Source organism: Sciurus vulgaris (assembly GCF_902686455.1).
Source record: "Sciurus vulgaris genome assembly, chromosome: 9".
Lineage (NCBI taxonomy): Eukaryota > Metazoa > Chordata > Mammalia > Rodentia > Sciuridae > Sciurus > Sciurus vulgaris.
The window spans coordinates 116,957,726-116,974,477 of record NC_136469.1 but is presented as its reverse complement, the minus strand read 5'-3'; the positions used below and the strand labels follow the sequence as shown (position 1 = coordinate 116,974,477).

At 34.2% G+C, this 16,752-nt stretch overlaps 1 protein-coding gene across 5 annotated transcripts in view; it reads right to left on the bottom strand.

Annotated features, from left to right (window-relative positions):
* Nucleotides 1-16,752, bottom strand: part of ARAP2 (ArfGAP with RhoGAP domain, ankyrin repeat and PH domain 2) — a 187,528-nt gene that overhangs the window by 140,722 nt on the left and 30,054 nt on the right. For 4 of the 5 annotated variants that reach the window (XM_079152776.1, XM_079152779.1, XM_079152775.1 and 1 more), the window contains exons 4-7: nt 15,930-16,006; nt 14,636-14,727; nt 12,858-13,208; nt 237-306 (exon numbers count right to left, since the gene is read on the bottom strand). In XM_079152776.1, the coding sequence (XP_079008902.1) occupies nt 237-306; nt 12,858-13,208; nt 14,636-14,727; nt 15,930-16,006 (590 nt within the window). The remainder of the gene's footprint in view (nt 1-236; nt 307-12,857; nt 13,209-14,635; nt 14,728-15,929; nt 16,007-16,752) is intronic. The other variant, XM_079152777.1, reaches the window with a different exon arrangement.

The following is a 16,752-nucleotide window of genomic DNA, read 5'->3' as shown; positions in this document are numbered from 1 at the left end:
GTTCATAGAAAATACTCTGCAAACAACTTTTAAATACATTGATTTAAAAAAATTGTCAATTTTATGTGTCAACAAAAAAAAATATGAAAGGAGAAGTGTTTGATCACATTCCAGTTCTTTTAATGTAGAAAATCCATCTCCAATTCTTAAAAATCAAACCACTTGCTTAGTTTATGACAAACAGTATGCATAAAATAAGTCTTTGGGGAAAAAAAAAAACTGTAAAATGTACTTACCCTTTCATTATTGTAGTAAGAAATGCTAAGGCCATCAAATTTCACCCATCTCTTCTGAAACATGCGTTTTCTGTAACACACATGAAATTGTTATTTTTACATTCAAGTACCATGAACTTGGATTTTAAATGCATTTGTAGTGTAGCTATGCTGAGTCTTCTCTTGAGCAGTGTAGACAACAATAGGTTAAGATGGTGCAGTTTTGGGCAATGGAACATAGGATCGACAATATGTATAACAACACTTTCTAATCAGCTAAATTGGTTTTTTTTTTTTTTTAAAGGATAAACTTAATGTTAAGTGCAAAACCAAGTGTAGTCACAAACACTATCATTAAACCCATTTCCATTAATGAAGATAATCTTTAAATGAAGATAATACATAAAGTTTTCATCCCTCATAAAGCTTCTACGCTTACTTTATTTTGCCTTGATTTTTGCTTTGGCAGAAAATATTTTGCAGAACTAACAAAGCTCTGTTACTTGAATTCACCTAAATTATTATATTTTGACCAAATGGGCAGGGGAAAGCCCTATTGAAAAATAATCATTTACAGTCACTTAAAATCCAGTGAAACATCTGTATTTTTTGAAAGAAGATCACAAAAAGGCAAATGCAATTTTAAAATGGTTATTGATGTAAAAAAACAAAAGCAAAATAATATAACAACATTTCCTATTTAGGCTCATTATTTTACATGAGGGGTGTAAAGAACTACTTCCACTTAGGTTTGTTTTTTTGTTTTGCTTATTTCCCTTCCCTTAAGTCAGACAATCCAGAGATTCTGAATATCCTGTTCTCTACACGGCTTTCAGTCTAGACTAATACCATACAGATACTTTCAGCTTTTAACACAGATATCATATGGAAACGAACTTCCTGTTTAAAAAAAAAAAAAAAAAGCCATTTCTATGTGAATAGGTAAACATGGACCCATCTACTGTCCCTCCTTTTTGCTCTTTTCTAACACATTTAAGATAGTTGATATAATTTCCTGTGGCTTTCAGAAGATTTAAATATAGAAAAAGAACTTCCGGGATCTGGAGAGTTTGTCTTCTGGCTGCATGCCTGCCACACGTCCATTACTCAAGTGAATGAAGTACAGCAAGCCTCCCACGTTAATCATTAGTTAGCAGATGTGTGCTGCCTCAGATCAGATTAGAACAACTCTGATCAAATGGAGAAAATGTCTGAAGTTCATCAGTGCAGATGAATTTCACATATATGCCCTGAATCATGAAGTAATAAGAACACACAAGGACCTTCACATCAGACAGCCACACTGCCCACCCAGTCCACTCTCCACCTTATCCCTCATCTTCCTGCTTCTTAACTTCTCTTGGCCTGTCATGTGTTTTCTTCACATTGTAACATCCAACTGTGTTACAGACATCTGGTTTTTACTTCTGCCAGCAACCTAAGAGTTCTTCAAATTCCCACCATTAAAAGTTAAAAGGTAAAGAGACATTAAGCAAACACACAATTATACATTGCATAATTAATCACTCTGCATTCATTTCTTCTTTCTCTCTGCTATATTTAAAAGGCAGGCAAATATACACCTCCCTACACAATCCCAACAGTAACTAGGTAAATCAAGATTTTGTTTTGGGCCTCTGCCCACCTTACATTGCAAATGGTGGTTAAGTTACGGCTCAGCAGCATATATCATCTTTCATTGGAACATAAAAATAAAAATAGTTGACATCTGTTGGGGAGATAAGACCTTAGGGTCTTTCATTACCCCTTCCCTTCCTCTTGCTAACTTTTTATGTTTCTGAATTACATCTAAACTACCCACACAGAAATTCCTTCCCTGGTGACCCAATCCAAAGCAGATGTCAAAGCTATTCTCTTAAAGCACCTTCTACCTTCCCCCTAGCAATTAACACAAACTTGATTATACATTTAGATCATCTGCTTAATGTCAGTCTTGACACTTGCCCTTATGCCTTGCAATGACTCAGTTCAAGAAGGTTTTCATTCTCTATAATCAACACAGAGACAAATATGACACTCAAGGAGTATTTACTGAATGAATAAGCAACATGATTAAAGCATAGTCCTTTAAGAAACATGGGCAGGATGATAAAAAAAACAAAACAAAAAAAAAAAAACCTAAATACCCGGCACTCATAAATAATCAGCATCTTTTAAAACATTTGAGGAAAGGCAGGGAAACTTCTGAAACCTCAGAATAAAATTAAACCTGCAAAAGTATCAAGCAAAAAAGTTTAGAAACATGTCTTACTTAACAATGTTGTTTTGATTTTTTTTTTTAATAAAATCTTAGAGGGGAGAGTGAGATCTTTATTTCTTACTTATTTTTTATGTGGTGCTGAGGATCAAATGAGTGCCTCACACGTAAGAGGAAAGTGCTGTACCACTGAGCTACAGTCCTAGCCCTTTAGCAATGTTTTAATTGGACTCATAAAGTTTTCTTAGAATCCAGAGAGACAGCTTGAGGTCTGAGGTACCAGTTAAGAGTCTAATATCTATGTCCACAGAAAAATGAGGAAAGTAAAAGGGAAGATGGCTCAGTATTTGTTGGATTTAGGAGTCAAAGATGCTATCACTATCCATGGGCTACATCTCCTTCTCAGGCACTACACTCCAAAGGACACACTCTACCTTGGCTCTTGACACTGTTTTTGTTTTGTATGTTTTAAGACAAGATCTTGCTGTTTGTGCAGGGTGACCTGAAACTCTCGTCCTCCTATCTCAGCCTCTTGAGTAGCTGGGATTGCAGATATGTACCACTTTGTCCAGTTACCCTTGGCTCTTTGAGCAAGGTCAACCTAAAAAAGTGTCAGCTTCTAAAACACTCTTCCAACATTTTAATTTTTGCAACTGCCAGGTAACCAGAAGTTATGGTTTGTATGTGTGGTGTTCCCCAAAAGCTTGCATGTGAGACAATGCAGGAAGCTTCAGAAGAGAAATGATTGGGTTGTAAGAGTCTTAACCCAATCAATGAATTAATCTCTGATGGGATTAACTGAAGTGGTAGGGTGCAGCTGGAGGATATTGGAATTGCGGTGTGGCTTTGGGGATATATTTGTATCCATTAAGTGGAGACTCTCTCTCTCTGCTTCCTGATGATGCAAGCTGCTTCCCTCTGCCATGTTCTTCCACCACGATGTTGTCTTACCTATAGCCCCAAGGAATGGAACTGGCCTTCTAAGGACTCAGACCTCTGAAAACATGAGACCTCAAATAAACCTTTCTTCCTCTATAATTGTGCTGATCAGATCATTTGGTCATTGCAGCACAAAAGTTGACTAAAACACTATTTGACGTGTCGGTCCATTTTAAACTCAATATTTCTACAGGTTATTAAATCCCTCTAGTAATCTGTGGTGGGACAGGTAAATAAGACAAATCCTAGCCCATAAAGAAATGGAATGAGATGCACGTGGAAAACAGTTCTAAGAACCACCATTCTGTAGTTGGAAGCAATTATTTTGCAATTCTACCATCAAACTGTTTCTTCTGTCCTTCACTCATCCAGTCACACATCAAAATCTGGCACTTTCTCTGTGGATAGTATGCTCACATGGCCTCTATGTCTAGACCCTTTCTTGCCTGATGGACTTTCCATAAACAAGTTTCTCTGCTTAAAGTTTCCCTCTAACAATGGACATGGGAGGCACCTTCTAACCCTCGAGTTCTCAGATTAAAAGTTATTCATTTCAAATGATCATCCCTGACCAACCCACAGTTCCTTCAGGTCCTGTTTTTTCTTCTCTATTTCTTTACTTAATGACATCATTAAAATTTTAATTGAGTGTAGAAACCACTTCTGTTTTGTTTATCAATGTAAAACCTGTGACTACCATAGTTCCTGATATAAAATATGCTTAATATTGATTATAAAATAGATACTCAAAATTGCATTTTGTAAATACAGAATAAAAAAGGCACTAAAACGCCTTTTTTCCCCCAAATTCTAAAGATCAAGATTTTTAATGACAGAAAAAAATTTTGCTAAACCTACTTTGTTATTAATGAAAAAAGTGAAAGCCTATAGGAAGGTTAAAGTTTGACATTAGTTTTGAAGTAATTTTAAAATACATTTTAGAGTTTTAAAAAAAAAGTTTTAAGCAAAATCTCCTGAATACATCTATTCCTCAGTCCCTGAAACTATTCTGCTCTCTATTTTTATGAGTTCAACTTTTTAGGATATAAATATAGTGATACTGGTTAATACATATACTATGACACATAAAGTGTTTTAAGAGTTTTCTCTGAACTAAGTCATGCCTTTCCCTTAAATTTTATTAGCTTAATTTGTTTCACTATTAAAAAAAAAAAGATAATGTATAAAGACAATGCCACCTCAGTCTAAGTTCCTACTATTACACAATACAAACTAGATCTGAAATAATGATGCATTAGTACAGAGAAGAGATTTTAAATTTTCAATTGTAAGTTCAGAGGATTTAATGTACATTATGGTGACTATAGATAACAACATATCTTATACCCAAAATTTACTAACAGAATATATCTTAGGTGGGGATGGGGGTATATGCCTGTAATCCCAGCAACTCAGGAGGCTAAGGTAGGAGGATTCCAAGTTTGAGACCAACTCAGAAAAGGCTCTAAGGACTTAGATTCTGTTTCAAAAGAAAATACACACACAAAAAAGCTGGGGATGTGGCTTAGTGGGTAAACAACCCTAAGTTCAGTCCCTGGTACAAAAAAAAAAAAAAAGATCTTAAGTGGTCTCACCTCAAAAAAATGAAGAATAACTAAACATGTTAATTGTGTGGTAATCATTTCACCATGTATACGTACATCAAATCCTTTCACTGCACTTTTCAAATATACACAATCTTTGTCAATCATACTTCCATAAATCTGGGAAAAAAATTTAAAATGTATTGTTCTCTATAATGTATATATCAATACTTTCCTACTTTAAAATACATTATAACCCAGTTAAGATTTATCTAAATTAATCTATATAAACATTGAATAATCTATATTGCTCATTAAATGTGTCAACTTTTAAACTACTATTTTCTACAAATTAACGTCAATACTGAATTCTAATAATTGGTAAATTAAAGCTAAGAGCTTATACTTACATTCTTTCTCAAAGTATTATCCCCCTTTGTAGCAAATGGAAACTTGGCTTTAATGTTGGTAAACCCCACAAATTAACCAAAACTTCAACTAAGCAATAAAAAGGAGAGTTTGAGAAGTCCTGTACTTGTAAGTTCCAAATTACAGTTTTTATTTTCAAAAATATTAGTGAACACAAAATTTTTACAAATCACCATTTCTGTTAACTATTTCTCTCATGTATTTATGAAAGTCTACTTATTATTAGTCAATCAACTCCATGGGAAATTATCTACGATTTAATAAGAAAACTGTGAGGTATTGTTCAAGTATTTTAAAGGATTTCTCTGAAGTTGTACCTTTTCATTAAATTCTATTTAACAGCTTAATTTATTTCTTTTTTTTTAAAAGAAAGTATAACGACAATGCCATCTTAGTATATGTTTCTACTACCACACGATACAAACTAAATCTGAAATGATGATGATTATAGAGGTTTCCAAGTCTTGATAAGAAACTACACTTGGTAATAAAAACAGTGAACACTTATGGTTCCAGGCACTGTGTCAAGTCATATACAAATATTAACTCATTTATTCCTCCAAACAGTCAAGGAGACAAGTGATATTTCCCCCACTTTACACAAGAAGGCATAGAGGCCCTGGTTGATTAAGTAATTTGTCCACCTCACTAGTAGAAAGTCTACGTGGGAATCAAATCCAGGCAGGCCCTTTTCAAAGACTCTAAACCACTATACAAAACAGACTCCAGTACATTTAAGGCAGGGCATCCTCAATATCCCTTTAGATAGTAGTAATATTTGACCTCTACACATTTTATATGTGAGCTCAATTTTGAAAAGTGCTTCAGAATTCCTTCAGGAGAAAAAGGTAAAAAGAGACAGGAAGCACATTAGCCTGGGTTTTATCTTATTTTGTTTTTAGAGTTCTGAAGGGAAACATTTCTTCAAGAAGCTTTTTTAAGAATAATTTATGAAGCTTGTGCAGTATTATTGAACAGATTTCTATAAACTCTTCCCTTGAGCTCTGGTAGGGCAGGTGGTGTAAAGTTTCAACTGCTTTCATAAAAACAGCTTCACCACCTGGTGTCAGTTTTTGTTGTCTCAAAATGTATATTTTAAAAATTCTTTTTTAACAACAATGTATAACACACCCAATTAAATCTCTATTTATGAAGTACTCACACAGAGCCACTCCTGTTAATTTCAATGCTAAATGCCAACAGGACTTTTTTTTTTAATTACATATTTAAACTTAACAAAAAAATACTTCAAATCTAACAGAAGGCTGAAGAATATTGTTGTCAGAGGCAACCAAAGTGTCACCTCTAAAAATACCACAAATGCAATGAACCTCAATGGCAATGTCAAATTTATAGCCTTTATTAATCATGGTATTTAAGTCATCAGAAATATACGTCTCAATTTTATTCTAAATAATCCTGAAGAAGAAAAGAGCTATCAGAACATGTCACTTCAAATTCATTTGCCTTTTTTTTGTAATCCTGAAGAACTATTGCATATATTTTTACTTCCCTATTCTCTCTTCTGACCCTGAAAAAACCCAAAATTTTTTAGAACTACTACAATCTCTGCAGTTCAGATTTCTGCTTATCTAATTACACTTATTTTTAATTCTCTTATTTATTTTGTCTACTCTTTTAAGTAGATACTTAAAAGATACTTAGTCATCTTTTTAAGAATAAGTATTTTAAATTATGCAGTATGATTTATGTGGAGGCAAGAAAACACTCCAACATCTCTATAAATGTCAACGCTTTTCTATTCTAATAGCATTTCCTCACTATTCAGCAACCCTAGTAATAGTTTCCAAGGGTATATGAATCCAATTAATTGGGGAACAAAACAAACACAAAAGGAATACTTTCTTCAATTCCAACTTCCATCTCTGCAAGGCCTAAACCTTTATGTGAGAAGGGAAAGCACTTAGCAAAAAAATTCCCAGGGCTAAAAAGACTTTTGGAAGGCAATTTTGAACCAAGAATTTTATTAACTTTCATATTTTTAATTTTCTTTTTGATTGAACATGCTATTTGTACATGTTTATGAAGTACAGTGTGATGTTCTGATTCATGGATATATATTAGATAAATCAACTCAGGGCAATGAGCATATCTATCACCTGAAATAAATAATTTCTTTATACTGGGCATTCAAATTCCTCTCTTCTATTTTCAGATATACATTATCATTAATTATCTTCACTCCTCTGGGCCATAGACCACCAAAGCTTATTCCTTCTATTTAACTGTAACACTGTGCCCCTTGGTCATCCCCCACTCTCCAGTCAGTAGTAACATCTATTCTACTCTCAATGTCTATGTTAGATTCCATATATGCGTGAAATCATGCAAGGTTTATCTTTCTGTGCCTGGCTTATTTCACTTAACATAGTATCCTGAGTCCATCTATGTTATTGCAAGACAGAATTCCATTATAAGCCTGAATTTTAATGTGTGACTTCAAATTTTTGAAATACAGAGATCTTAGTGCTTATTTGATATAGCGTGCGAAAATACAGGCTAAAAGATTCACTTGTCCTTATTTTATGGAGTCACCCTCTAAAAGATCCAACATGAACCAGCTTCCACTTAAGATGGCCATTTAAAACTTGCATTTACTTCTACTTCCCCAAACCTCTCTAAAAGACATCAAAGGATTAGAAAAATAAATAAAAATTTAAAAACATCTTCAAATCAACTTGACCAGAGAAGACAGTAACACTATTTAGAAATAAGGAAAGTGATGAAAAATGAGCCCTGACTTTGAAAACTTCAAAGAGCTAACTAACTACTAGGCAGAATAAGGTCAAACTAAGAGGAAAACCATAGAATCTCAGGAAAAGAAGTAACAAATTCAGTATTCCACGCTTATCCTGGCCTTTGCTTTCCACAGATTTAGTTATCTGCAGTCAACCACAGTTCAAAAACATCAAATTGAAAACTGCAGAAATAAGCAATTGATAAGTTTCAAATAACTTTTATTATAGTACATCATTTATAATGTTTTACTTCATCATTACTGAACATCCCACAATTAACAAAAAATTGGAGAAAAGAATCTCTACCATAAGATGGGAAAAGTCACCCTTCCAGAAAAATTAAAGGTAACAGTCTCAACAGGGGGAAAAAAAAAAAAAAAAAGGATTCAAAAAGTACTAATATCCTAAGAGATGAAGAGAATATATTAAATCCATGACATAATAACAGTAGGCTATAAAAAGAATAGCCAAAAGAAAGTACTTTGAATATTAAATGTGGAATATTAAATAAAATATACAACCAGGTTAGGAAATACAACTGAAAAGACATCTCAGCCAGTAGAAATGGTGACTGTTATCAGTGTTTCAGGACAGGAGGCCCAATACCAAACTACCAGAATATTCACAAAAGAAAGAAAAGTTATAGAAATAAGTAAATAAACTGGTAAAATCTCCTGGGACTTAACAGTACACTACAGTTAAAGGTTTAAGACTCAGATTGCTCAGTAAAAATTTAAAAGGATTTCCTATTGCAGACATTCTTGGAGATTCCAATCTACACATCTCCTGGAAGAAGTACTACATAATCCTGTCTTCTTTTCTTTACAACTCTTGGCATTTCTCCTCTGAGTTAGATGTTTGGGTGATGTTGGAATAAATTATACAGTGTCTTTCATTTATACATCTATACAGATCTGCAAGGTTTAAGCTTATTAATTATAGCTTGAGATTATTAATTACAGGAAGATGCAGATAAGCCCCAAAATCCAGTGAGAAATTTTTAAAAACAAGTATCATTTATTAAGTTTTTCATCTGCTCTGACCTATTTCAACTACTGGTATGAAAAAAAAAAAAAAACAAAAAAAAACTAACTTCAACATTTACCAAGTTTCTTTCATACAATTTTTAAAAACAAACCTCTTGAGACATACTATAATTAGGTCATTCAAATATTAAAATAATTTCTCACGCTTAAAACTCAACTGGAAGTGTTTCAGTATTTCTTTTGTTGCATAATGTGATACAATTATTTTTTAACTAACTGTTGGCAGTTATCACATGCTGAGTATTAATTCAGAACTGGCACTTCCATTTCAAAAGCAAATAGTCAATCATGTAAAAAGTTAAGTCCAGGTTATGCACTTCTCTACTGTTTAATGAAACTCATGACTGAGGACAGTTTCAAACACTATTTAGAAAAGTATAAACTGGAGTGTTGTTGAGACTAATGACACGTTAACTAACTCAGGCTGACTCCTTACTCCCTGGCAAGTGAGCAAGATCAAGGCCTCAAAGGTGGTTTCAATAGTTAATGACGATGAATTGGACCACCGACAGGGATTGGTTAACAACAGCTCTGCGAACGAGATCACGTGCTGGCCATATAGTCCTATGGCACTCTTACCCGCGTGAATCCCCTGTGCCTTGCTGACCTTTAAGCTGATTGGTTCCCGTCTGGCCTCCACCCTACATAAAAGCTGTGTGACTTCCTCAATAAACGAGATTCCTGCTGTGCCTCCTGCACTGACAGACCTCCCGGCTCTGGTGTGTTTCCTTTGCCGCTGACACTCATCATCCTGCTCAGCCCTGTATTCTCCTCAGGCGGGCCCTGAGGAGGTACATTGGAACTTGTTGCCCGACAAGGAGCAACAGAGTGTGGCTATTTTTTAAAAAAATATAGTTTGATTAGTCATGCACATGTCTTTAAGGGACAAACATAATTATTAAAACAAACAAACAAAAAAAAAAAAAACGCACATCAAGAGTTTCCTGCTCTGTTAATGTCTACTAGTAGTCTTAATGGCACCTAATGATTCCCACTAATAGTTTTGAATGTAGCAGTTTACATTACAAAAATCCCTACAAAATAAAAATAATTTTTAGAAAAATTACAAGAATAAAAAGAATATTTTATGATGTTTTTCAATGATTCATTCAACAAAAAACACTAAGCATCTACCAAGTGCTAGGTAATTTTCTGCTAAGGACAGGGCTGTAAACAAAAGCAATGTAGATGACTGTCCCTATGGAATGTACATGAAATAAATACATCTTCTAGCACAAGAGCCCTACAGAAGAACATAGTGTCCAAAGGGCACTGGGGAAAAGGAGAGTTGTGATTTTCTTTTTCTGCATAAATACAAAGGAGACATATATATATAAGAATTTGAGAGGGCTGAGATCCAAGCATGATGCTCTCTGGGGTAAGAGCATTTCAGCTAGAAAGAAGAGCAAGCACAGAGGACCCCAAGGAAGACTCCTGCTTCATTACTTCTATACTTAATAGGAGAATAAAGAGGCTTCCCTATTTTGAGATCCATCAGGTTACATTTCTCTATTTGGACACCAGGAAAGATGAATATAGTGGTTATCATATGAGATATATAATCTGGCTTATGGTTTTATGGGCCAAGTCTGGTCTACCATATGTGTTAATAAAGTTTTATTGAAACACTGCCTCATTCACTAGTTTATATATTATATCTGCTTTGACTATAATTATAGTAGTTTCAACAAAAAACATATACTTACAAAGCTTAACATACTATTTGATCCTTTATAGGAAAAGTTTGTTGGCACCTCTTCTATAGTATTTAGAATGTCATCTCAATCAGTGTCACCAGCACTGAAGAGTAATGTGGCCATGAGTTAAACAAAACTCAGCAACTTCTACCAAGGAGGGGGGTTGTCATCACTACAAGGAGCACTTTAAACACTTCAAAATAGCCCACTGAGACAATTTCAAAAGGGCAAGTTTTGGTTTCTACTTAGAATCTAATGATTACATGCTTGGAGGCCAACTACATGTATTTCTTCAAGTCAGAGCAACATAATCATGTTACGAGAGCTTTTAAAGTTCTTGGTGAAAAAAAATTTTTTTTCTTCATTTATTTTCCTATCTCCATTCGCACTAGTATCCAGGAGAATACGTTTAAGCAAGAAAACTCAATTACTTCCTATAAAATAGAAACATAGATATAAAAAACTTACAGCATCTAACCTCAGGCAGGTTCAGAATAGAAGACATAGAAAATCGAAGTCCTGATAAAAAGGAAAATGTTCTAATTTGTCCCAAAAGTGACCAAATCTGCTCAAACTTTCTCAGTGTGCCTGGAGCATAAACAGACCCAGCCAATCAGCGTGCCCATTCTTCCCTGGATACTCTGGACAGCCCTAGGATCTTCCTAAACACTTAAATTTTACAGAAATGGAAGATCTGACCATGTCCAAGTTTACTATTTTATTCCCCCAAGGTGTATGCCTGAGAACTGACTCATGCTTTTGGTGTTTAAATATGCACTTACCAATTATATTGATGACTGATAAAAGTAGAAAATATATCAGACTACTTCACTATTATAATGTGATCAGAAAGAAGTGGTACAAAATAACTGATTCTAAGAAGTGCACTATTCAATGTATTCAAAATGTATTTTTTAAAAGGATGCAACTGTACAAAGTAGTAACCATATTATTACTAACCTCAGGTTGTGGGGGTTTACTAAGATTTTAAGAAACATAATCCCTGTTCCCACTAGTTGTCATCTGCTTCTTCTAATAATTTTTTTTTGCTAGTAGAACTATTTTCGATCAAACCAAGCCCATAAGAAATGAAGTACAATTTCAGGGAAATAGTAGAGAAAGCCAATACTGTATGAACTTACCACATTAGCTACTTCAACATAAGAGGTTCCACCCCAAACTAATAATTCATGAGGAATATTTCAAGTAAATATTTCCAAAATAAAATCCCACAATTCAAGTTGCCATAAAACAATTCTGATTAAATGTAATCCCTCTCCCAATATTGCTCAGCACTGTAAAGTGCTTACGGGACAGACATTTCTTTGTAAACATCTGAAATGATAAATGTTTTAAAAGTACAATATTCAAAACACTCTGACTTTCGGAGCAACATACAAATATCAGAACAATATATCAGTAACTGAGAAGAGCAAAATCTAACAATGACGTACTTTTCCCTAACCACAATAAGCTTTGTATTCTCAAACAGAACACTGTTATGATATGAGCAAAATCCAAACAGTGTGGGCTGAGTAATGCTAACTCAGGCTGTGTTGTTTTTCTTTGCTACAAAGGGAGACACAGGGTAGTACTTTTTGGTGTGAAGTTGGAAGCTCACATTAAAAATCTAGATGTGAGGGGCTGGGTTTGTGGCTCAGTGGTAAAGCACTTGCCTAGCATGTGTGAGTGCTGGGTTTGATTCTCAGCACCTCATATAAATAAACAAAATAAAGGTCCATTAACAATGAAAAATATATATATTTTTTAAAAGATCTAAATCTAGGTCATAACTTTCTATTTTAATTTGCTTTTCAGAATTTAATGCAGTGTTGCACTGCACATATCCCCCATATCTAAAGAATGCCATTTGCAAAACTATTCTGAAAGGTTCTAAACAGCATGAGAAGGGGTGAGGCAGGAGTGGTAACTACAAAAAGCAGGACGATTTATAACTGGATTATTCAAAATATGCTAGTTATGAAATAAAACTAATGAATAGATGCATACCCTTGAGGAGAGAGTTTGTCCAGCCACCCTGACTTAACTCTCGTAGCAGAAGATCCATAAAAACAGGCATAGGGAGAGATGGCACCTGAGGAGACCGATGAATCAGCATTTCCACTTGTTGAACTTAGAGGATAACTGTGCCTATTAACAGGGTCCGGATTTAATGGTTTTTGAGTCCTCGACTTGGATGCCTTTGAATTTTTTCTTCTTAAACTCTGAAAGCACTCTTCTACTGTAGAATATTCTGATTCAGAAGCAGAATCCCTTGGAAGATTGTTTTTGTCCTCTCGAGGTATCCAAATATCTTCTACTTTGTCTTCACTTAATTTCTCCTGCCTGTTATCATATATGCTAAATAGAAAGGAATGGCATTAACATTTCAAAGTGCTGTGTTTTTATCTTTTTAATTTATAAACAACCAAACACAGAAATTTAAGACTGGGAAAAACCTTAGAGTTAAATTATACCATCTGATTATTTTTAAAACTTCTCCAGAAAAATTATATAGAAATTTCAACACTATCTAAAGTCGTTTTGTTTTTTTTTTGTTCCCCTTATGTATAGTTTAGTCTGATTCCTTGTGTTATGGGAGACTGGGTACAGGCATAGGATGGAGACTGACCATATTCTTTGCATCCCAATTTAATCATCAACAATACAATTAAATGACCAGCCCAACTTCAATTCTCTGGGTACTGTCATGAACTACTAATTCATCTATTTGGAGATCTTATTTCCAATTTGTTGCCCCTCTACTTTCCTCTAATCAACTCCAAGGATGCCATATTCCACCATAATGTAATAAAACAAAGTGCTTCCGACTGCTCAGGGCTTTGAGAATATGTTGCCAAAGCAAAACACTGCACCACACTGTCAGCCAACAAAACAAGAAAAGGTCAGTGTATATTCAGAAGGTAAAAGTTGCATTAGATAAAATATTTGCTGAAATGCATTCATAAAAGCTAAACATACTCCTACAACTTTAAGAAATGACACAACAGATTCACTCAATCATTTATGTAAAATCAAACTCACTATAAGAAAGTTTTTGCTGATCAATGAAAAAGATATGCCTAGGGGTCAAATGACATCCTTCTGGATATAGTACTATAAAGGTCATTACTTTCTTAAAAGAATGATTTAGACTAGCCCTTCCACATTTTGCATTAAACAGATTCATATCAAATGCTTGCTTACTAAAGATACTCATTAGTTTTAAGTGAAGGAAACCCACAAAGTTTTAGTTTTGTAAAATGAAGGCTTAATAAAAAACATAATGAATGGTAGGTAATGATCCAGCATCTCAAGTTCCAATAAAACTGAGAGAAAAATTTAACATGGTGCATTAAAATTCTGTTTAATTTCTGTGTGACCCAAATAGCTGAGTAGCTATTGCACTTCTTTGATGAACCCCTCCATAGAAAGGACACTTTAATTCTATGAACTCTGCAGCTCCCTGTTCTTTTGTGCTGCCCCTTCATTCTTCATTTTAACATGATTTCTTACCACTGAGGTACAATCAGGGACACCACATATTTGCCACTTGGGGTAGTGAGCACAGTTGCAGTTAGGATCAGACAAAAATAGTATGCTACAGAGTATCACCACTCACTGTACAGGCTATAATTCAGCTATTAAAATAGATACTGTTACGGAGACATTTAGAAAGGAAAGTTTTTAACTTAGCCATTAAGCTACAGTATTGTACTATGAACAAGATGTTTACATTTTACCATTTTATTCTAAAGAATTAATCCTCATCAATCATGAACACATACCTTGATTTGATAAAAAATGAGTTCCTTGCAGTAGCTGCTTCTCCTTTGACTGTTTCCTCATGAGTCCAAAATTCATTCTTTATACATCTCTTCTACAAAAAAAGAAAGTATATAGATAGATAGAGAGATACATACATACATACATACATACATACATTATTTTGCTTTCTTGGTTTGAAGACATTTTATTTTTTTTTGCAGTACTGGAACTGACCCCAGGGCCTTTGCACATACTATGGACAAGTGCTCTACCACAGAGCTACATATATACTCAGCTCTTTTTAACCTTGAGATAGCGTGTTGCTTGGATCAAGTTAGCCTTAAACTTGAAATTCTCCTGCCTCAGGTTCCCCATCAGCATGTACCACCACTCCTGGCCCAGGATGTTTTTTAGTGTAGCAATATTTCAAAAAGATCCACAATATCAGCCACACCCAGTGGTGTACACTTTTAATCCCAGTTCCTCAAGACACAGAAGCAAGAGATCACATGTTTGAATCCAGCTTCAGCAAATTAGCAATACCATCTCAAAAAACAAACAAAACAAAACAAAAAAAAAAAAAAAAAAATGGGGCTGGGGATGTAGCTCAGAGGTAAAGTGCTGCTGAGTTCAATTACCAGTACCAAAAAAATTTTTTAAAGCACACAGTATCAGAATCTAGTATTATTAAACAAATGTCTAAATGCTTAGATTACTTTTCAGCAAAATAAAGATTTTATTAGGGAGCCTACATTACAACATTTTGAAGCCTTTTTCACTATCTTATTTAAATCATTAGCTAATTATTTCAACTTAGAAGAAAAAATGTCAACCAAGAACAAAATTCATGCACTTTTAATCCCATGTTATATATTTTTTCCTCAAACTCTTCTTTATCAAGGCTTCTGCTATCAATAAGACAGCAAAAGACTACAAGGTTTAGAAAGGAAAGCTTGACTAATAAACTGATTTATTAAAATATATAAATAATTATAAGTCTGAACAATTAGGAAGTCTGCATTTGGGTATAAGCAATGCAAAATCTGGGGAGTTCCTGCATTGCTATTGTTGTTGTTTTTATTAAAGTAAATTTATCTGTGGAAAATATTTAAAACTTACTGTTTTGTATTCCTAAAATAAAAATATGCCTTCATGATATAGATTTACCATAATTTTACTGAACAGAAATATTACTCTCTGGAAATTTAATTCTTCAATACAATGCATTCTTCAAACAACTTACAGGAAAAGACAAATATAGGCGGTAGATCAAAGAACTGATTGTGGAAAAAAAATAAAATGTATGGAACTAACCTTGGAATTTTCTAGTCTCTGGAAGAGAAAAGTCTCTCCATAAGGAAAGATGGATGATGAATTCTCCTCACTTGAATCTTTTTGGGAAATTACAGGATGAGAATGGGAAAGATGAATAATGTCAAATAGTACCAAAAAAAAAAAAAATCATGTGTTTAATCACTCAATAGCAATATCACAACTGCAGCTAAATTACAACCCCTTCAACCCTCCCCTGGACTTCCCAACCCTCACTATACACACACCTCAAAACCAGGACACTCATTGTTAAATCATCATCTCTAATATGTGTTCCTGCTGACGTGGACCTCTAAGATCCACATTAATATAACCAAATACTACCTACATACAACAGAAATTATCACTGTGCCAACTGTAAGGCTAATTCCTAAGAATATATTCTAAAAGACAGGATCTTCATTATAATGTTTAGCAAACATAAACATTCACTAATATAATAGCTAGATAGCATTCAAGATCTCAGAATCCACCTAATTCCTCTAGTACCAGGGCAACTAAAACACCTGTAAATAAGTTATTTCAAGAGGATTTCCACCATCCTTGAATTACATTTGTCTACAAGAAAAATTCTCAGGACTTGTAATTCTGCTAGGGCAAAACAAAATGTTTTTAAAGGGTAACCAATCATTTGCCATTTAATCGTCAAGAAGAATGTTCCTGAACTTGTATAAGCAGAATTTTCAAAAAGAAAGAAAAGGCTCTGCCAAAGGTTGATTTACCAAAGTAACAATGTCAGCCCTTTTTTGTTACCATGGCAAAACCACTTTTCATACATCTTTGGCCTGTAGCTTGGGCTGCCAGA